Source organism: Anser brachyrhynchus (assembly GCF_964034855.1).
Source record: "Anser brachyrhynchus genome assembly, chromosome: Z".
Taxonomy (NCBI): domain Eukaryota; kingdom Metazoa; phylum Chordata; class Aves; order Anseriformes; family Anatidae; genus Anser; species Anser brachyrhynchus.
In genome coordinates, this window is record NC_137697.1 from 4,313,208 (window position 1) to 4,328,443 (window position 15,236).

Here is a 15,236-nt window from a genome sequence, read left to right on the forward strand (position 1 = left end):
CTTCTGCAGAACTCTTCCGCGGCAGCCTGACCCCTTTGCAATGTGCTCTGCTTGTTTGGCTGTGGGGCAGGGGCCGGAATTCACCTTTAGGATGGGATCTCAAGCAGCAGCCACCCCTGCCTTCCCCTGCTGAGCCCTGGGGCTGCCAGGAGCTGCCGGCCCTGCGGGGTGAGCCTCTCCCCTCCCAGTGGTACAGAGGAAGTCACCCTGATGAGAGCTGCTGGCTCAGGCGCTTACTTGTGCCCCCTCTTCGTGTATCTCAGGGGTTTTCATGGTACGGCACCAGCTGCAGGGGAGAGGTGGGAGCAAACTAAGTGGGGAGGTGGCTGCGGGGCTGGGGGAACTCTAGAGCTGGCTGAGAGCAAGCAGGGAGGGGAGGACGGCCCCCAGCGCCTCGGTGCCTCAAACATGGGTACGCTCCCATGTCCCTCCTGCCTGAAGGGGACAAAAGGCAGCCCCAGTGGTGGCACCTTGTCCCTTAGTGCTCCCTGAGCACCCTGCTCATGTGTTACCAGGGGCAGTGGGAACCTCTCCTGCCCTGTCCCAGGGGATGCTTTACAGAGGCCGCTGCTCATCCTCCACGTCCCAAGGGCTCAGCACTGCTGCCCCCCGGCCGTGGTGGCCCTGGCGCTGCCCCAGGCCCCTGCTGCTTGCGTCTTGCAGGGAAAGCAGCCGGGGGCTTGGGGAGCGGGACAGGGAGCGGCACGGCCGGGGCCCTGCTGATGACCTGGTTTGAAATGAGGATACTGCATCTTTCAGGATCTCCCGTGTACTTTGGACCGTTTTCACTGTATACTCTCCAGTGACTTGTATTTTTCAAGCTTGATGTTTGTTGTAAGATGCGTTATCATGATTCTTCTGTTACTCTTTTCTAAAGACAAAAAAGAAAAAAAGAAAAAAAAAAAAAGGCAACCTATTTTGAGAGCTCCTACATTAACCAGACTAAGTTCTCTTCCCCACTGTTCCTTGCAGTGTCATTGCTTGTTGACTTGCTGGTTTCCTTTTTCTGAGACACAAACTGAAGTTTGAGGTTTTTGAAACTATTTAAGAGATTGAGGAAAAATGTTTACCTGATCTGTGTGTTCTGTTTTTTATTAACCCCCCCCTGCCACTCTCTCAGCCAATATTAGCGTTTACATTTGCAACTACAGCCTCCTTCAAATGCAGTTTTCAACCATTCTGAAACCAGCAGGGTACACTAGATTTCTTAGTAGTTTTCTTAGCTAATATTCCAGATGTTTTCCTTTTTCTTCAGTATAATTTACCAGAAAGAATTAACTGATGCATTTTTTTTGTGTTGTCTTCCCCTTCAGTAGTTATATTTTGTCTTTTCTGCACATCTGTCTACTAATAAAAAATGTGAAATGAAAATATCCCTGTACTGTTATGTCCCTGGTAATGGAGCTATTTTATTTGCCTGGGTTGTTTAAAGTTTTGAATAACAGCTCCTGAGCTGTTCTGCGATGATCCCTACTGTCGTGTAGGGCTGTAGATACAGGTAAGCGTACAGGAAAACTAGTGCCACCCGTGCAGTGATGTGAAGGAACAAGGCTGTGCCACTGCTGGACGGTTGGTGGGGTGAGCACAGCGCAGGTCAGTGCTGCCGCAGCCCCCGGCCCAGGCTGAGAGCAAGGCCACAGCCCCCAGGAGCGTGTTTGCAGCAGCAGGTGGCGGGGGGAGGCTGCCGGAGGGCTGCTGTGGTAAAGCCCGGGGCGGACAGGCGGCTTCCCGTGCAGTTCTTGGCACGCTGCTACGAGTACGTGAAGGGCTGGGTGTGCTACTGACTGCTTCCAATGTGGCGGGGTGCTGCAGGGCCTGGCAGCTGGCAGAAGTGTGGCTCTAAGGAAGGAAAAGTGGCTGTCGTAGTAAAAAGTATTTTTATTCCTTGTTTGTCTTCAACCATGACCAGGGCAGTAGTGCAAAAAAGCTCAGTGGCCAAATACGGCTTTGCATTTACTGCCTCCGCTGCTGCCAGGAACCGTGCCAGGCGCTGAAGGACAAGCAGGGGGCAGGAGCTGTCCCTCGGGAGCCCTCAGCCCTGACCTTCCTTGCCGTGCTCACACACAGCAGCAGCTCTGCCTCACAGGCAAAGCACAGGGCAAAGCTGTGCCCCCTCCTGCCCCATCCCTGCTGCTGCTGCAGGGACCAGGACAGAGCCCTGTGACCGAGGGCACCACGGGCAGACAGCAGCGGATCTCTCCCTCACTCACCCTTGCTGCGTTATTCAGTGCCTCCCCAGCTGAGCTTTGCTCCCCTCGCTGCAGGAGCAGGGGGAAAAGGACAGGCTGTAAAAGCAAAACTGCTCCTGGAGCCTTTGAAAATGCAGACAAACACCAGTGATATGCTCAGACCTTTATTAGGTGGAGGAAGGGCTAAAAAGAAATGAAACTCCTAAAACATTCACCGCACTGGTGCAGAACAAGAAGAAACCAGGAGCTGCCTCCCTGGTCTTGGTTTTAAAAAAAGGGGGGAGGGATAGGTGAAGTTTCCATCCGTCAGCTCTGGCAATCCTGGGCAGGGTGGCTCAGGGCAAAAAGAGGTACGAGACACAGCTTATACTTTTATTTAAACTGCTACATAGGTTTTTTTTGCCTCTAATGATGCAAAAGGAGGTTCCAGGACACACTGAGCCATCCAAAGTCTCTTGCTTGAGAAACAAAACCAAAACAAAAAAAACTGTCTTTTTTTTAATTGTTATTTATTTAAAAATTGAAAAATAAAAAGGTGAGGCTGCAGCTCAGGGCCACAGTGACCAAACTGCCCACGAGTTCGTCTTCCACAGCAGGAGGGAGGGGGGAGACGAAAGAAAGGGGAAGGCCCACAAAACATTATTTTTTCATTTTTTTTCTTTAAAGTAACAGCTATACTGGGGGTGGGGCAGAAATCAAACCAACAGGACATCTTGATTCTTTTTTGGGGGTCCAGGCCTCCTTCTTTGCCTGAATTTAGAACTGCATTAAATAAATGGGCTCCAGCTCCAATAGAAATGGCGCAGTTTGTCTTTGACAGAGTTATAAAGCCCACAGAGCTTAAAAAAGGAAGGATGCCCTGGTGCAGATGGGAAATGAATAATTAGTTTTCCTACAAAGAAAATAAAACAGGCTGCAAGATGCAGAAAACCACATTTAGGCTCTATTACATTTACAAATACATACATAAATATATTACATACAACAGCAACTCAAAGAGGAAGCGGGCGAGTCACACAGAGGATGGCTGACTGGCTGCAGTTCTCCCCGCACAGACGTTTGGCTGAGCAGTTACTTCTCCTAATAATTCCAGGAATGGGCTTCGGCTTTTCTGTTTTTCTTTATTTTTTCCTCTCCTTTCATTCTCTCCCCCCTCCCCGGTTTCGGATTTAGTTTGTCCAGTATGGAGAAGTGCCATAGGCGGTTTTGGTAGCCTGAGACTTTTGCTGCATGGTGCTGGGCTGGTTGCGCTGACCAGATCCACCCTACAAATCAGAACAGGAGGAGACATCAGCATCAGCAGCGCACGCGTGCCCCCAGGGGTACGTCACCTGGAGGAGAGCCCACAAACACAGCTCGGTGGATCCATTTCTGCTGCGCCCCAACAACTCCGTGCCTCACAGCCCAACAGCCACCACGACACGAAGCAGGAGCGCAGGGGCACGCCGTCCCACCCAGCACATCCTGACGCCGTCACCCCCTCACAGCAGAGGCTGACAGCTGAGGGCTGGAGTGGAAACATGGGGAGGTGACGGAGCTGGGAAGCAACAACGCCAGCTCCCCCCCAAAAGATGTTTCCTCTCCCTCAGCATCAGTGTCTCTGCGCTGTAAAACCTCAAAGGCAGGAGGCCGCGAGGAGAACGGCAGGGCTGTGGGAAGCGGAGGAGCATTCTCAAGGTGAACGGAGACTGCAGCAGCCAAGGATGTCAAGCATTCAGAGGCAGCAGTCATTGCCTGTTTCTGGACTCCAAAGCAGAACGCTGCTTTTCCAGGGAACGGCGGGGAGCCGACTCACCTGCCCATCTTGCTGAAGATGGTGATGCAGCATCTGGGAATGAGGCTGCTGATGTGCAGGCAGGATGTGGAGAAAAGGGGCTGGAGCATAACCCGGGGCAGCACCAGGGTTCAGGGGCCCAGTAGATCCGAGAGCAGAGGGCAGGCTGAAAGGAGGCGGTGTGCCAGCGTGGAATCCCTGCTTGTCAAACGTCTGCACAAGAGGCAACGAGGACAGCGTCAGAGACCGGCAGGAGCAGCCCCACGGTGACCAGACAAGAACAAGAGTGGCCTGAACACAGATCCCTGCACCTCTCATCAGCCCCGTGAGCGAGCCAGGTCAGACCAAATACCTGTGGGCATTTCAGATTGAGTTCAACTCCTCACCCTTATTTCTGCATTAATGCCCAAAACTTTTTAATTTTATTTCCATGGCTACTGCGTTCCTTTTTTTCCCCTGACCTCTTTTTGCTTAGTGGGACATAGGGGTGGCAGCAGCTGCCTGAAATCAGTCCATCAGACCTCTCAGGGGCTCGGGCTGAACTGTTTGACCTACTCAAGGCATCCCAACAAAAATGCAGGGACAAATTGCACCAAGGTTTGGCTCCCCCTGACCAAAGCTCTGCCCCTAACGCTACGCACGTATCCAAGGGCTGGTGTCCTACTCCTGGGCATGGGGCACAGCCTGACACACACTGGGTCTGACTGCCCTGACACAGGGAAGGTACAAGGATGGGGGAAGGAGCTGGCTGTAACCCCACTGCACAGCTCATCGAGCACTTCCTGCTCTCCCTGGGAACCTGCACGCAGAGCAAGAGCCAGAGGTGGAGCAGAGCAGTGCCGGCACCCACGGGAGAGTCCCTCAGGGACAGGGGTGGGCACTGCCAACTGATGTCTCTGAGAAAAGCTAACATCCTCTTCACTTGTCTGCTTTGGTGGCAATTTTGACTGTGCTATCCTGTTTTATTTGCACCCACAGCACGCATGAGGCAGTGTGTGACAGTGCAGGGAGCTCTGCGTCTGTGCCAGCAGCTTTGGCCAGGAGTGGACATGGCAGAGGCAGCAGGACAGAGGGCGAGACTCCTCTCCAGCAAGCAGAGCCAGCGTAAGAAATGCCAAAGCCTGCCGACCCCGAGACCAAGCTGCCTGGGAACTGTCCCCAGCTGCCGGGGCTCCAGCAGAGTCCCACCAAGCCACCCATAAGCAGGGAGCCACCAGGGAGGAGGGTCCAGCGTTCCTCACCTGAGTCTTGTTATAGACTGAGCCACTGATATCAGGCACACCTGTGTTACTTGAGGTCACAGAAACACCTGGAAAACAAAAAGGCACTGACAATGAGAAAGCCAAGCAGCACCCAGCTCGAGCCCTGCGCTTGCTTTGCTCCTGGTACCTCAGTGGGGGCACCTGCAGCCGCTGCCCTGTGTGCCCTCCTGCTCGGTGCTCTCAGACCAACAGCACTCCGGCCAGGAGCGGGAGGAAGGGCTCAGCTCCCTGCTCCTGCTGCAGAGCAGGCAACCAGCCCACCGGGATAAATCATCCATGTCCACTGCGCACAGATTACAGCTGGGATTCAAATGCACTTCCCTGGGCAGCAGCTGGCTGCGCTGAACACTTTCAGCTCGCAGAAAGCCAGCTTTCCCCCAGGATTAGGGACGCATTTGGCTCTATCACAGCATTCAAGAGCTTTCCAGTAGTGCGCTGAGCAATGAGCCTCAGCAGCTGCTACATGCTTGTGCCCTGGTCCTTCTGCATCATGCAGCAGGGTGAGGCCTGCCCTGCTCCTCTGCCCCTGCAGAATTAGTATCACTGGCTCAGGCTGGCTTCCACCTGGATCAGCTGGTGCCACAAACGGCTCAGGAACAGCCACTTAGCAGCAAAGGGACTTTCAACTGGCCACTCGTTTGTAGGTTTACAAGGACTGGATCCAATCACTTGGATGGGATCAAAAGCAGTGGTTCCTGTGGTCACTGAATCATGTGCCTGGACTCGGTGGGTTTGCACTGCTCTAAGGCTGTGCCCTTCCTAGGAGATTTTACCCTTCCTAGGAGATCTCTCCTTTTTGCAGGCCACAGAGGAGAGCATGATAAGCTCTTGGTTGAAGACTGACATCCTGATTAGTCCAGGGGGTGTCCCAAACGCACAACAAATGCTTGGTATTTGCTCAAGCCCAAGGATGAACTAGTTAGTGCTAAGCAGTTCGGTATACGTTTCTCAGGTCTAACCAGCATGTGCAGAATAAAGCTTCCACATGAGCCGTGTACGTTCCTTAGCCTTTACAGTCACAGAGGGAACATCTCCAGGCACAAAACAACGCAACGAGTTACAGAGCGTGGGGACAGAAGCTGCAACAACAGCCCTGAGATACGTGAACTGCCCTGCTCGCTCTGAATGCACGGCTATCTCAGGTGTCTACCAGACTCAAAACCCAGTCAGCATTTGGCAGGGGACCATTTTGGCAGTAGCATCCCACTGCTTCAAGACCACTTATTCTTCACCAAAGCCAACTCTGGCAGGGAAAACGGCTCACTATTTCTCCCATGTGTAATCGAGGACAAAGCTGCGTATCAGCCACACAAACCCTTATGCAACGTTCAGCTGTTAGGTTTAGAGGGAACACTTGGGCCATTAAAAAAAAAAGCATTTTGTATACGGGAGATGGAGAAACAGCTTGGATCTCAACCCTGTTCACAGCTGGCTGCTGTGTTGACTGCACAGCACTGGCAATGCTGGGAGTTTGCCCTACTGAATCCCACTCAGGAGTAAACCTCAAGTCTCATGTGTTACCTTTCCCAGGTCCAGTGCCAGCAGATTTGTTTTGTGCTTGAGATGACCCACTGTAGCCTCCTTTGCTGTAATCTCCAGCTGCCGTTCCCTGCGTTAAGTCATCATAGCCTGCCGGTGTGTACAAGACAAGGTGTTACAGTGTGCAAGCAGCTCTGCAGATGCTCCAGTGAAAAGCACAGTGACGAGCGTACCTGCTCCATAGCCGTGCTGCCCGTAGCCACTCGCCTGCTGGAAAGGAGTGGACGCGGTGTTCAGATTGACGCCGTGCTGCTTAGCAGATGCTGGAGGTACCTGGACAAAGGAGGAGGGATAACAAAAGCGGCTGTTAGCTGGGGAGCAGCGCACGAAAAGCTAGGTCCCTCTGCCATCTAGTGGGGAAGGCACCTCCAGCTCACATGGGAAATAATTTGGGGCTGGGAGCACTGGGATCGCAGTGGAGGTGACAGTCACTGCTGGAGCAGCTCTGTGAAAGCCACACATTTCCTGCTAGAGCTGCCCTTTCACATGGCCTTTCTTCCCACTGTAATGCAATCACATCTCAGGCTTCCTTTTTCTTTCAAAAAAAAAAAAGCTAAAAGCAAGTTCTTTGCCTTAAACCAAAACCAAGCAAACCCAGTGCTCTCCAGAATCAAACAAAACCAGCTCCTGCCTGAGGCTGTTTCATAAAATGTAGTCCCTACAGTGCCCTAAAATAGACTTATCTACCCTTCTGGCCTGGAGCACCACCTCTTCCCAAGTAACTTCCTCCTGAGACTACCAGTGCTGCTCTACAGCTTCTTGGGGTCACCTTGCCAACTCAGCTTTGGGTTTCCCTTTGACTCTGCAGAAGCTCCTGAGGGCTTTCAGGAACACAACAAACCCATGAGCTGCAGTCTATGTACAGTAACCTGTGCCCATGAGTTCTCGCCTTTCAAGTTTCCTCTTGTGGAAGGGACAGCAGGTATTTTCTCATGCTTGCACAACTGTTCTAGAGATCCTTTGCAGGATGGGGAAGATGTAGGCCAGGTTTTGGTGGAGAGAGCAAAACCAGAGGAGCACGAAGCAGGGGTTACAGCTGAAGCTGTCACACTTACAAACATGGTTGGCCCGTACTGGAATGCACTGGGTACGCCTGGCACCCCGGCGTAGTAAGGGAGCCCAGTGTAGCTGTACCCCGGCGGCAGGGTCGGGTTGAGGAAGGGCTGCTGAGTCGTGTGGTGAGTCTGCGTCTGGTTCTGCTGCGGCTGGGCTAGCGTGGTAGCAGGAGCAGGGGAGGCAGAATCCCCGCGGCCAAATTTTGTTACGTCACCTGGGAAGGAAAAGACTGATCAGAAAGGGATCAAAACTTCTCCACAAGGATCCTCTGAGTACAAGTAAACTAACAAAGAGCACATCCTACACTTGAAGGGCTGCGGGTTTTCATGACAACTCTCCTGGTCTCTATTCCTGAGGGCCACAGGGATATTGCTCTGCTCCACAGAGCTCTGTGCCATGGCTAATCCATTGATAGAACGGAGATGCCGATACTTACCTATCTCATGCACACTGAGCAGATTCATTACTATCAAACCATTGCAATAAAATATGCTAAAAGCAGAACTATGGTAAATAGCCAAAGTGCAAATGGTTGTTGGGTTAAAACATGACTCTCCTGGAGGTTAAACTGATTAGCCAAGCTTCATGGGCTGAGAGCAAGTTAAGATTTACAGGCAGTGATGGGCATATTTTTGTCAATGTCTGTTTATTTGTGAAGCATGACTAGTTAGATGTCCGGTTCCTCACACCACCAGAGTTCTGGAGACAGTAGCTGAAGGCCAGGAAAGTAAGGCTTGCATCGTGGACCACCTTATTGAAGAAGTAGGAAGGGAAATTGGTTATTAACCCAAAATCAGCCTCCCAAGAGAAGTGACTATGAAGCAGAAAACTCCAAAACACTTGCATTTTTCTTGACAGCCTACAGAGCAGCATGTTCATGTGTTGTTTTTTTATTTTTAAAGGAGGTGACATATCACATCTATCTCATTCCTGACCAGTACTCCTCTTTGCTGGTTGCCAAGAAGAGTGACAACATTCAGAACTGCATTATAGGAATCGTAATCTATGGCTACAGTTTTAAGCTGTAATCAGATGGCAGTGGAAGAAAAGCTCTTGCTGAATAAGCCATATGGCATTAATGTCATCTTTGCACATTGATAACTGAAGAACAAGAATGAGGAAGAGCTTCTTAGACCACGTGCTTCTGGGAGCGAAGTCCTTTAGACTTGAGGAGGGCAGGGGAGAACCTGCTAGAGGCAGCTCCTGGTGGGAACATACAAGTGCTAAAATAGCAATAGCCAAGCATGGGTTGCTGCTGGAGGGGTTCTAAAAGGGTCTTAAAAGGGTCTATTCCAGTGCCAAAAAGGAAAGCCAGCCAGCTGAATTTCAAGGAAAAGACTGATTAAACTACCGGGTTTTTTCCAAGCACTTGTATGTGCTTGGGAAAGGCACTAGATGACACTAAGATTTCACTAAGATTTACATTTTTAACAATTTTGCACTTGTTCTCAAAGACTATCCAGCTTTATCCCAGAAGATGTCATTCCCAATCAAAACCATGAATAAAAATCCATGTCAAAGTTGAGAGGGAAAAGCTTGTTTTTATTTACTTATTTTCAGATTGGTGGATTTAAATTGCCTACAGAAGGGAAAAATGACTGCTCTGTCAGCAACAGCAGGATGACCTGCATTTAGAAACTAACACATCTCACTTATTGTCCTTGTCTTTAAATAGCACTCACCTGAGTACGGGTTGTTAGCAAGGCTCCCATCTCTGCCTGTCAAGGTTGCAGGAGCAGGGAATGTAATTCCGTAGTAATCCTTAAACAAAGATGACATCATTTATTAATAGTTGTAACCATAACAGAGCTGAAGAGCTCTTACACACCCTGATTTATAAAAACAAGAATTTTAAAAGCAAGGAATAAGGGAAGCTAATAAGGTCAGCTTCTGCCCAAGCTTACAACAGAGCTGAAGATTTACCAGGATCCTCAATTTCAAACTAAACCTCCTTTATGGACACTTGATATTGTCTGCAATCATTTTATCTCGTAATGGCAGTTTCTGCTTAGCCTGCTGATACATCTAAGGGTGTAGAAGGTCACTTCTCACTGAGCATCCACCTCTGCTCAAAGGCAATGACTAAAAGCTCTTCTCACCCAACCCTCAGCTTAGAGCTGTCATCTTCCAGCAAGACTGCACCTGGAAGAGCAACAGACCCTGCAGGGTGCCAAAGACTTGGAGTCAGGCCAGGACCATGAAAATAACATGGATGTAGTCTAAAGGTCTTGTACCATGCCCTGTTCTCTAAAAGAAAAAGCATTACCTAGAAAAAGAGAACAAATTTGAAAGAAAACTGGAGCAAACGAGTTACTACCTGATGACAAAAAAGATTAAACTATGTCACAGAAGACCATACAGATCTGTGGACTGCAAAGTGGGGTGCCCAACACAACCCATTGGGGTGCGTGAAGATTTTTTTAGTACCGCTAATAACATGAAATAAAAAAAGGGGCTGGGTGATCAACCCTTTACCCCCTTCCCAAAGTGATGGGGGTGCATGATCAAAAGAGATGGAGACCACTGCCTTAGACTATATTCTTCTAGGTCCTCTACAGGAAGACAGTCCTCACTCTGGCAGGCTTGCACTCTGAGATAACAGAGCACACCAGCAAAAAACAAAGCAACATTTCATTTTCAGTTGGGGTGCAGAAGTTGCCCTTCCCTCTCTGGGTGAGCTCCACCTGTGGGGCTGGTATTCCACCAGGCAGTTTTCCTCCTGACGTTCACTTACTCCTCACCACCCAGAGCTAGTTAATGCCTTCACCACTCCTCTCCCCATTTCCATACATGCTCCAGCACTGGAAAAGTATCCTCGTCCTCCACACTCATCTCTGCAAATTCCCTGACACCTTAAATGCTTTCTCTGATTTAATTGCATCTTCCACCTTGCTGCAATTCTGTCTCTCACTGCCTTGTTCCATACACGTCATCCTCCATCACCCAACATGAAATAACCTGGCAAAGACTTAAGATTCCGGGGACTTTGTGTAACTCGAAACCGTGCCGTATTTCATCATCCTTTCCTTCCCAGGTAATTCCGTCTTATCAACTCCAGCAGGAGTCTCTTAACAAAACACAACCACTTTCCTATTAAAAGTCTTAGCAGATCAATAGCACTTCCTTCTCCTGCCAAGGAAAATGCCACAAATAACAGACATGCTAGTATTTTTCCCTATATAAATTCCACAAAGTATAATCAAATTCACACGAGAACAGGGTCTAAGAGTTGCACTTATTCCCACTGGCATCACAGCCAGCAGCTAAGGCTCAAGTCCCACCACCACTTCCAAGACCGCTACCACGCAGGCAAGCTACAAGGCAGCAGCAGACAAGGTGACGTACCCAAATAACACCAAGTCAGAATTTACAGTACCGACATGCGCATGAAGAAATGGAGTTGGATTTTTAAAAGTATGCCCAAAAAGAAAAAGAAAAATGGGAAACCCCAGTTCTGGTCAGATCAATGCCTCTTGCTGCCAGACCATGACGACAACTGCTCCTGGACCTCTGCCCACTTTCACTTTCTAGATGTAAACAGACTGGCACCTCAAACACCAACATTACCACCTGTCCTGATAAAATTCTTAGTACAAAATTCTTCAAATTCAAAACACAACATTAAAAAAAAAGATGCAAGAAGCAGAATGACCACATGAACAGCTGACAGCAAAACCTCTCATATTCAGGCATTTATCCAGAAAGTTCAACACACCGAGGACAAAACACTGGGGGGCATAGGGTGGTCACAAGAATGGATAGTCTACAAGATTTTTGCAAAAGGAGAATCTGTTCTACCAGCAACGCTTTTATATCAACAAAGATGTTATAGAAAAGGCAAGAAAAAAGACTGTTTGAAATCCTTAAAAAAATTGTAAACAACAAAAAGCAAATAAAGGGAAACATACATAAACAGAAATACAAAGAGTATCGGAGCATTATATATGAAAAATTGATTTGGGTAGGCAAGGAAACCTGAAAATAAAGCACAAGCAAAACAGTCCATGAAAGCAACAAAAGGGAAACCCTGAAACAATTCTGCAGCCCAGCTGCCCCAACTGCTTCTGCCACAGCACTTTAACATCCCCCACCCAGCCACATTGGCCCACAGCCAGCCTGACCCGCAACCGGGGCACCCCAGCACCCCTACAGCACCGCTGGGAAAGATGTGTGCTGCCCCTGCCTGCAGCACGAGGGCACACCTCAGCTGGCTCCACAGAAGACTGAAGAAAAAAGGCAAACAGAAACCAAAACTGAAAACGGAAACAGGGGAATTCTCTCTGGATGATGATGATGAAAGGAAAGATGCAGTACAGCATAAAGCCCGACACACGGCAGCACCCCGAGCACTGCCACCACCCGCACCACCACCCAGCCCCAACAGGCTCCTGCCCAGCGCGACCCAACACCCACCATGCCTGGGCCCGCAGCCCCACCACCAACAGCCATCCACAGCGCCCTGGCGCTCCTGCTCCTCCTCACGCCTCCCGCCGACGCCTTCTCCTGCAGCCCCCTGCGCCTCCACGACAGCGCCTTCCCCTGGGACAGCCTCCAGCTCCTCCGCGACATGGCTCCCAGCCCCACGCAGCCCTGCCTGCATCAACACGCGCTTTTTCACTTCCCGGAGACCCTCCTGGACACCAACGACACACAGCAAGCCGCACACACCATCCTCTATCTCCTCCACCACCTCTTCAACATCCTCAGCAGTCCGAGAATCCCTGCGCACTGGCTCGACACCGCACGCCACGACCTCCTCAACAAGTTCAACCACTACATCCACCACCTCGAGCGCTGCTTCCCAGCCGACGCCACGCGCTTCCACAGGCGAGGGCCCCGCAACTTTCACCTCAGCATCAGCAAGTACTTCAGGAGCATCCAACACTTCCTCCAGAACCACAACTACAGCCCCTGCGCCTGGCACCACGTCCGCCTCGAGGCTCACACCTGCTTCCAGCGCCTGGACACACTGATACGGCGGATGAAGAGCCGAGCATTTCCCAGCCTCTCCCAAAGCCATCTGCGCCTTACAACTGTCCCCAGCCAACGCCAGTGGACACCGAGCAAGAGGCAGCAGCTGCAGCACAGACTGGGTCGGCTCAGCACTGCTCGGCCCTCCTCCAGCCACGAGCCCACAGCAGCGGGGAAACAGCCGTGACTGCGCCGAGGCCTGGCCCGGTCCTGGCTGCGGCACAGCGCATCCAGCCATGTGGTGCGCACCACGGACACTTCACTGCAAGGGAATGGGGAAGACACAGCTATGTCACACAGCTGGGGGACAGCCGTGATGCGATGTTGACAGGCGAAGAATTTATTACCCATGGGACTGTGTTGCCTCTCTGGACTGCGACCTCCCCTGACGGAAGAGGAAGGTGTCGATGGGCACTGTGGGGACTTGGACATGTTGATGACTATTTATTGCAGAACTTTATTTATCACGCCTTTGTTTATTTATCCCCCCCTTTTTAATTTATTTATTCATCCTTATTTATTTGCACTTAGTATTTATTCACTCTTTTTCTGGAAATAAAGATTTTATATTTTATAAAAAAGACGAGAAGTCGTGGTCATCTCTCACGGGCCCCACGGGCACAGGCGAGCTCCCTGAGGGCAGCAGAGCCTTGCCTCCTGCAGCCTGTCCCACTGATGGCCTTTGTCACTGGTTGAGGGCTCTCGGCTGCTGACTGCTACCACAGGGCTGCCGGGGAGCAGCATCTCTCCTGAACCCACCAAGCCCACGGGCATCTCCCGCCAACACCAGACCCTAATGGTGCATGCCTGCCCTGAAAACATGGCACCCGCGCCACACACTTCTCATCTGCCACCACCCACCTGCTCCCTTCCCAGTCCTCTCCCACTGCCAAGGTGTGAAAGCCACCTTCATGTGCACCCCAAGACCAACACCCCATCACGATCAACCTTCTAGCGATGCCATGGGGCTGCCTGGGGCTAAAGAGGGAGGCATGGACAAAGAGTACCTCACAGAGGAAAGGGGGGACCAAGCAAGACCTGTGGAAATCTGGGCAAGAAGCTGCACCTCAGTGCTAACCAATAACATACAGGAACACCAAAAAGCCACAAAAAAAAAACCTATCAGATGCTCAGGAGCTGCTCGTTGTTCTCCTACAGCCACCACAGTCTTGCACTTCATCCCAACACAACCTTAGTAAGCAGACAGCAGCATCCTCCAACACCGCCACCCAAGACAGTCCAACCCAGTCAGCACAGAACAGTACAGCATCCCACATACCACCAGCTGCTCCTTTAACCTGACCACCACCCCAAAAACCACTGCCCCAGGTGCTTTACCCCCACAAGCCAGGGCAAGACAGCAGCAATGCCCAGTACCTCCAGGCTCCTCCTGGAGAGGGGAAAGAGGCCATTCTCCATGCTGTCACACCACCTCCAACATACCACTACTGCAAAGATACTGCTCTGGGCAAAAGCAAACAGAGATGTCACTTGCAACTGAGAAGCAAAGGAAAAAATGTACTCAGGCGCACAGCACGAGCCCTCTCGCGGCAGCCTCCAGCTCCTGGTCATACCACAGTCCTCCTCATGTTACTCCTAATCAGAAGTACCGTGCGATCCCAGACAGGGGGACCTGACTGACTGTCTTGTGACGTAGCTGCAGAGAGCAACCCTCCTCAGAAGAACAGAACATGAGAGAAATGCAGGAAATTCAAACACGAATTTCAAACTTCCAAAACTGAAAGAAAAGTATTATCTTTATCTTTAATGTAATACAATACCAAAAAAGGGACCAGGGAGGTCACAGAATGTCCATCCCTAGAGATGCTCAACAGTTTCGTTCAATAAGTCCCTCAGGAAACTCAGGGAAACTACCCTCAGCACAAGATTGCACTCAGGATCTCGAAAGACTTCTTCCAAAATACATCATACCAGAATTTCAAAACATGAAAAGAAATGATACACTGAGTCATTAAAAAACACGGAAACAGAGAAACAGAGAAGTTCCAATAGTACAAGACAATTGCAAAGAAAACATCATTTTTACCAGGCAAGAAAACCTAAAACTGAAAAAAAAGCAACTGCTAATGATAAGACTTTTCTTTCACACAGCACATTGAGACACTTTCAATGAAAATTTACTCAACTGACAAAAGCAGCAAAACTGTAGTAAAATATTCTTGCCTGGCACTCCATCAGTGAACATGAAAGACCTCAAAACAGACTCCTCAGAAATTTTAAAAGCGTTTAAAGAGAAGAAAGGCAAGACCAAACACTGCAAGAACTCCATCAGTCAAACTCATTCGAACCTACAAACAAAAGCCACCACCTTAAGGACAAGCCATGCTGGAGAGCTCCTGAGATTCATAGAGTTACAGGATCATTAAGGCTGGAAAAGACCTCCAAGATCATCTGCTCTAACCAACCCCCTACCCCCAATGTCAC

The 15,236-nt window shown here is 50.3% G+C and overlaps 2 protein-coding genes across 5 annotated transcripts in view; one reads left to right on the forward strand and one right to left on the reverse strand.

The window, feature by feature from the left end:
• Positions 1–807: 807 nt before the first annotated feature.
• UBAP2 (ubiquitin associated protein 2) overlaps positions 808–15,236 on the reverse strand; it is a 117,645-nt gene continuing 103,216 nt past the window's right edge. For all 4 annotated transcript variants that reach the window (XM_080574745.1, XM_080574744.1, XM_080574746.1 and 1 more), the window contains 7 exons: positions 9,503–9,581; positions 7,820–8,034; positions 6,938–7,037; positions 6,747–6,854; positions 5,205–5,272; positions 3,985–4,176; positions 808–3,454 (listed from right to left, as the gene is read on the reverse strand). In XM_080574745.1, the coding sequence (XP_080430871.1) occupies positions 3,359–3,454; positions 3,985–4,176; positions 5,205–5,272; positions 6,747–6,854; positions 6,938–7,037; positions 7,820–8,034; positions 9,503–9,581 (858 nt within the window). In that variant the 3' untranslated portion in view covers positions 808–3,358. The remainder of the gene's footprint in view (positions 3,455–3,984; positions 4,177–5,204; positions 5,273–6,746; positions 6,855–6,937; positions 7,038–7,819; positions 8,035–9,502; positions 9,582–15,236) is intronic.
• LOC308185991 (interferon-like) lies at positions 9,620–15,074 on the forward strand. Its single transcript, XM_080574778.1, has one exon. The coding sequence runs from the start codon at positions 12,235–12,237 to the stop codon at positions 12,976–12,978; it is 744 nt and encodes a 247-aa protein (XP_080430904.1). The 5' UTR covers positions 9,620–12,234; the 3' UTR covers positions 12,979–15,074.